Source organism: Diplotaxodon limnothrissa, linkage group LG17, assembly GCF_057381915.1.
Source record: "Diplotaxodon limnothrissa isolate DT_005_m linkage group LG17, D_limnothrissa_male_GT1.1, whole genome shotgun sequence".
In the NCBI taxonomy this organism is placed as follows: Eukaryota; Metazoa; Chordata; class Actinopteri; order Cichliformes; family Cichlidae; genus Diplotaxodon; species Diplotaxodon limnothrissa.
Window position 1 is genome coordinate 35,471,223 of NC_140612.1, and position 4,069 is coordinate 35,475,291.

Below are 4,069 nucleotides of genomic sequence, written 5' to 3' on the forward strand. Positions count from 1 at the left end.
TGGCTGATGAATTTCTTCAGTTTCCTCTCCGTTTACCTCACGTAGCTCTTGTTGTAGGCACTTACCAGGGCATTAACAAACCACCTCTTGAGGAGATAAAACATCACTTGTTTTAGTTTTAAACAACTCGATATATTTGTTTGAGTCCAGTGTTTTTGCCAGTCACCATTGCAATGAGAACTACAAAGCATAAACAGCCATTTGGCAAATATCCTCTCTAGATACCCATTTTGTCGCTGAATTTCATTAAGCTTAATGTGATGTTGTAATCAAAAGTAGTCTGCTCCTTGCCTTCATTTAAAACCCATTTAAATTGTTCACATACAGAGGATTTGTCATTACATCAACATAATAGAATATATAACAATATTTCCATGAAAAATCAAGAATCCGTTTTTAAATAGAAAAGGGGGGGTATATTTCATCAAAAGGCTTACACCATAGTCACTGTTTTTTGTCTACTCTAATAAATCTCCCTTCCCATAATAGACAGGTGTTATTACTGTATCTCTAACTCGTCTATGGATGTTTGACAAAGCACAGACGGTATTGCTTGGGACCACACGGACAGTTCCACAACTCTGAACACATTTAACAGTCAATTACAAGAGAGCTGACCTTCAACACGTCCACTTTCTTTTCTCTGCCTGCATTTCTGTATGAATGGTACTGTAATCGAATTTTTTTTGCAGTAAATACCCCTTCCTGTTGATGTTAGCTTGGTTTGATGGTTACAAAGCCACCACTTCAACTAGGGTTGAAACTGGGATAGCATGTAGTCAATTTAAACCGTTCCATCCCCTTCCATTAATAGTTCTCCCAGTGTATCTGAGCTGGGAACGGGCAATGGGTATGCCTTTGAAAACAGTATATCATCGTCCACCCCTGCCCAGTGGCCTTGTCCATTTGCTGTAGGTGTGTGGTGCTCTACAAAGCTGTGGTTCTTAAAAGGCATTGTCAGATACATTTATGACTGTGGCTTTCACTTCCACTCCACTTGGCAGTCCCTTACCCGTAACCCACAGCTTTGTAAAGAAAGATGAGTGCATACCGGGAGCTTCCACTGGTATCAGTGAAGCTTTAGAGTCCCATTTCCTTATATCCCCATAAAGGTGGTGGTTCCTCAGAGACACATAAATAAACAGGCAGGCCACTGAAATCACAGCCAGGAGCACACCAAAGACAGTGATTACTGCTGCATCCCATTTTTCTGTGTCCTTGGCTGCCAACTCTAATCCCTTAGTGGTGACAGTGACACATTTGGTGTCATGGTTGTAGTGGATGTTGCGGATATCCACACAGACTTTGTAGTGAGTGGCGGGGCTGAGATGGGTAAGGTTGTACACCTGGACATCTGAGGGAACCCTGGTGGTAAAAGCCATGGTGGGATGGTTGGCATCTGAAACAGTGTACCATTTAATGTTGGGAGCCAAAGTGCCAGGGCCAGCCTTCCATGAGACCAGAATGGAGTGTGTCTCCACTGATTTGACTTCAACATTCAGAGAACCATTGACAGGTTGAGGAAAATATCCGTTTACCTCTACAGAGACGGATTTAAGATCAGCACCGACCAAATTATGGGCAACACAGGTGTAAACACCGGCTTCATTTTCTGTTATATCGTAGATGTCAAAGGTTCCCTCTGGGTGCATGTAGAACTTGTCAGATACAGTGTTAGGCAGAACCCTTGTGCCAGATGGGGTGATCCAGTAGATGTCCGGCTCTGGTTCGGCAAAAGCCCGACAATGAAGTGACACTGAGCACCCGCTCTGTGCTTTAATGTGCCCTGGCATGCTTTCGGGTGATATCAGTGGCAGGCAAATCTCCATCATCTCCCTGAAGTGCACCTGCCGGACATGCTGGCCCTCATACTCCGGAGGCTCTACGCAGTATAATGAGTCAGGCTCCATGAAACGGATGTTGGTCTTGTTCATGTTCATCCAGCGGACTACGCAGTCACAGCGGATTGGGTTACTGTGCATGCTTACCTCCCTCAGATTTGGAAGAGATTCGACAGTAATCCTGTGGAGGGCACTGAGAGCATTGCCGTTTAACATAAGGGTTTCCAGCCGTGGGAGTTTGTAGAAAGCATTAGGATGGATATAAGAGAGTTTAGGATTGTTGGTTGCTTCGATTTTGGTCAGCTCAGGGAGGTTATTGAGGGCAAAGCTGTCAATGGAAACTAGCTCTGGCATGCTGTTAATCCCTAGTTCTTTCAAATGAAGCATATCCACAAAGTCCCCTCTTTGTATTCTAGTAATGGGGTTTTTATTTAGATCCAAAAACTTAAGATTCTTGACATTTCTCAGGGCAGAGTGAGGAACCTCGGGAAAAATATTATCATAGAAAGAGATGCTCTCCAAGTTATCAAGACCAGCCAGTGAATCATCAGGAAGCTGGGACAGGTTCATTCTGGTAAGAACAAGACTGCGGAGGTTACTTAGAGGTTTGAAGTTCATGTTATCAATAGAAAGAACTGGATTTTCACCAATCATTAGGATCTCCAGATTTGGCAAAGGTTCAAACCACTCTCTTTTAATGACACTCAGCTTGTTAGAATTGAGATGGAGTCGCACAAGGTTGCTTAGACCCTGGAAAGCCAGCGGAGCGATAGAAGAGATGAGATTGTGATTCATGTAGAGCTCCTGAAGGTTCGCCACTTCTGACAGGCATTGCTCAGGAAGCTCTCGTATCCAGTTCTCTTCTAAGTGAAGGGAGAGCAGCTGAGTAAGATTCCCAAGGTGGACGTTGCTGATTGAGGATAAGTTGTTTTGCGATAAATCAATCTCTGTAATATTGGGCATGTAATCCAAAGGTCTGTCAATCCTCTCGACGTTGTTTGTTTGCAGTAACAGTACTTGCGTGCCCACTGGTAATTTTTCTGGCAGGCTAAAGAGTCCCAAATCATTGCAGTCAACTGTCTGCGCCTCCATGTAGACAGAAGTAGGGGAAAACCAGGGTCTAATCTCACACACACAAAGCTTTGGGCAATCAGGCCTCAGCTCAGTGGCCACAACAAAAGAGGCCATGGCCAAGCCAACAAAGAGATGATCCACAAATGACAAGTCCTTCATATTGGACCGATTTCCTCCAGTCAGAAATTGGTCCTTGTAGATTGATTGGTCTCAGCTATTAACTTTACAAATAATTACTCATTTGTTGCAGCCGCTGTGGCAACTGACTCATCAGCCCTGCCGCAACTGCCACAGGGCTTCCTAGTGTTTTATTGTCTTCCTATGTAGATGCCCTTGATTCACTCAATGCTGGTGTCAGGGTTTGAGGCCAAGGGTGCAATCAGGCGAGCCAAAAATAGGTGGGAGGCGGAAAAAAGAAAAAAGCCTGGACCAATATTACACCTCAAAAGACTTATATTAAGAACCTTTATAGGTATCCATAAAACAACTTCTTTCTTTAAAGATAACCGTCCTCACTGATTGTCTTTACTAGCTTCCAGAATCCACAGCCCACTCCATTCCTACCTGCGTAAAACAAACAAGACAGAGAGAAACATGTGAGTATTACCAGATAATGGGCATGGTCAGAGAATGTCATAAGAAAAGGATTTGGACATATTGACATTTGTTATAGGCACACTGATGCATGTTGACATTTATACACGCTCCCTTCAAGACGTAGAACAATGGATTTATATCTGCTTGACCTTCTAGACTTCACTCTGAGGATGTACCATATGTACCACTACTATATAGCACTAAATCTTGATGCTAGCAGTATGAGTCTATTATTGGTTAAAGAGAAGGCTTCATTAAGATTCTTAAATGGCAGACATCCTAGGGCTTAAGCGTTACGCTTTAGGGCAAGCTACTCAAAGACGCTAGAATATGTCAGTCACTATAGCAACAAGTAAATGGGCAGCCAGTAATACACAATGGAGTGAGACGGTTAGGCTGTAAATGTCACGGGAGTGGAACGGACTCAGGCGCAGACTGAGGTAGCACAGTTCAACGACACTTTATTAATCACACTGGTGCACTATATACACGTGAAGGGGGGGGAAACACCAGGGTCCCGGGGATCACTTGGCTGGGGAGACACACTTCTTCGCACT

The 4,069-nt window shown here is 43.9% G+C and overlaps 1 protein-coding gene across 1 annotated transcript; it reads right to left on the bottom strand.

The window, feature by feature from the left end:
• Positions 1–944: 944 nt before the first annotated feature.
• On the bottom strand, positions 945–3,074 carry lrrn3b (leucine rich repeat neuronal 3b). Its single transcript, XM_085375889.1, has one exon. The coding sequence runs from the start codon at positions 3,072–3,074 to the stop codon at positions 945–947; it is 2,130 nt and encodes a 709-aa protein (XP_085232015.1).
• Positions 3,075–4,069: the final 995 nt, after the last annotated feature.

Coding starts and splice junctions, on each gene's coding strand:
- lrrn3b (XM_085375889.1), bottom strand. CDS start 3,074: ATGAAGGACTTGTCATTTGTGGATCATCTCTTTGTTGGCTTGGCCATG.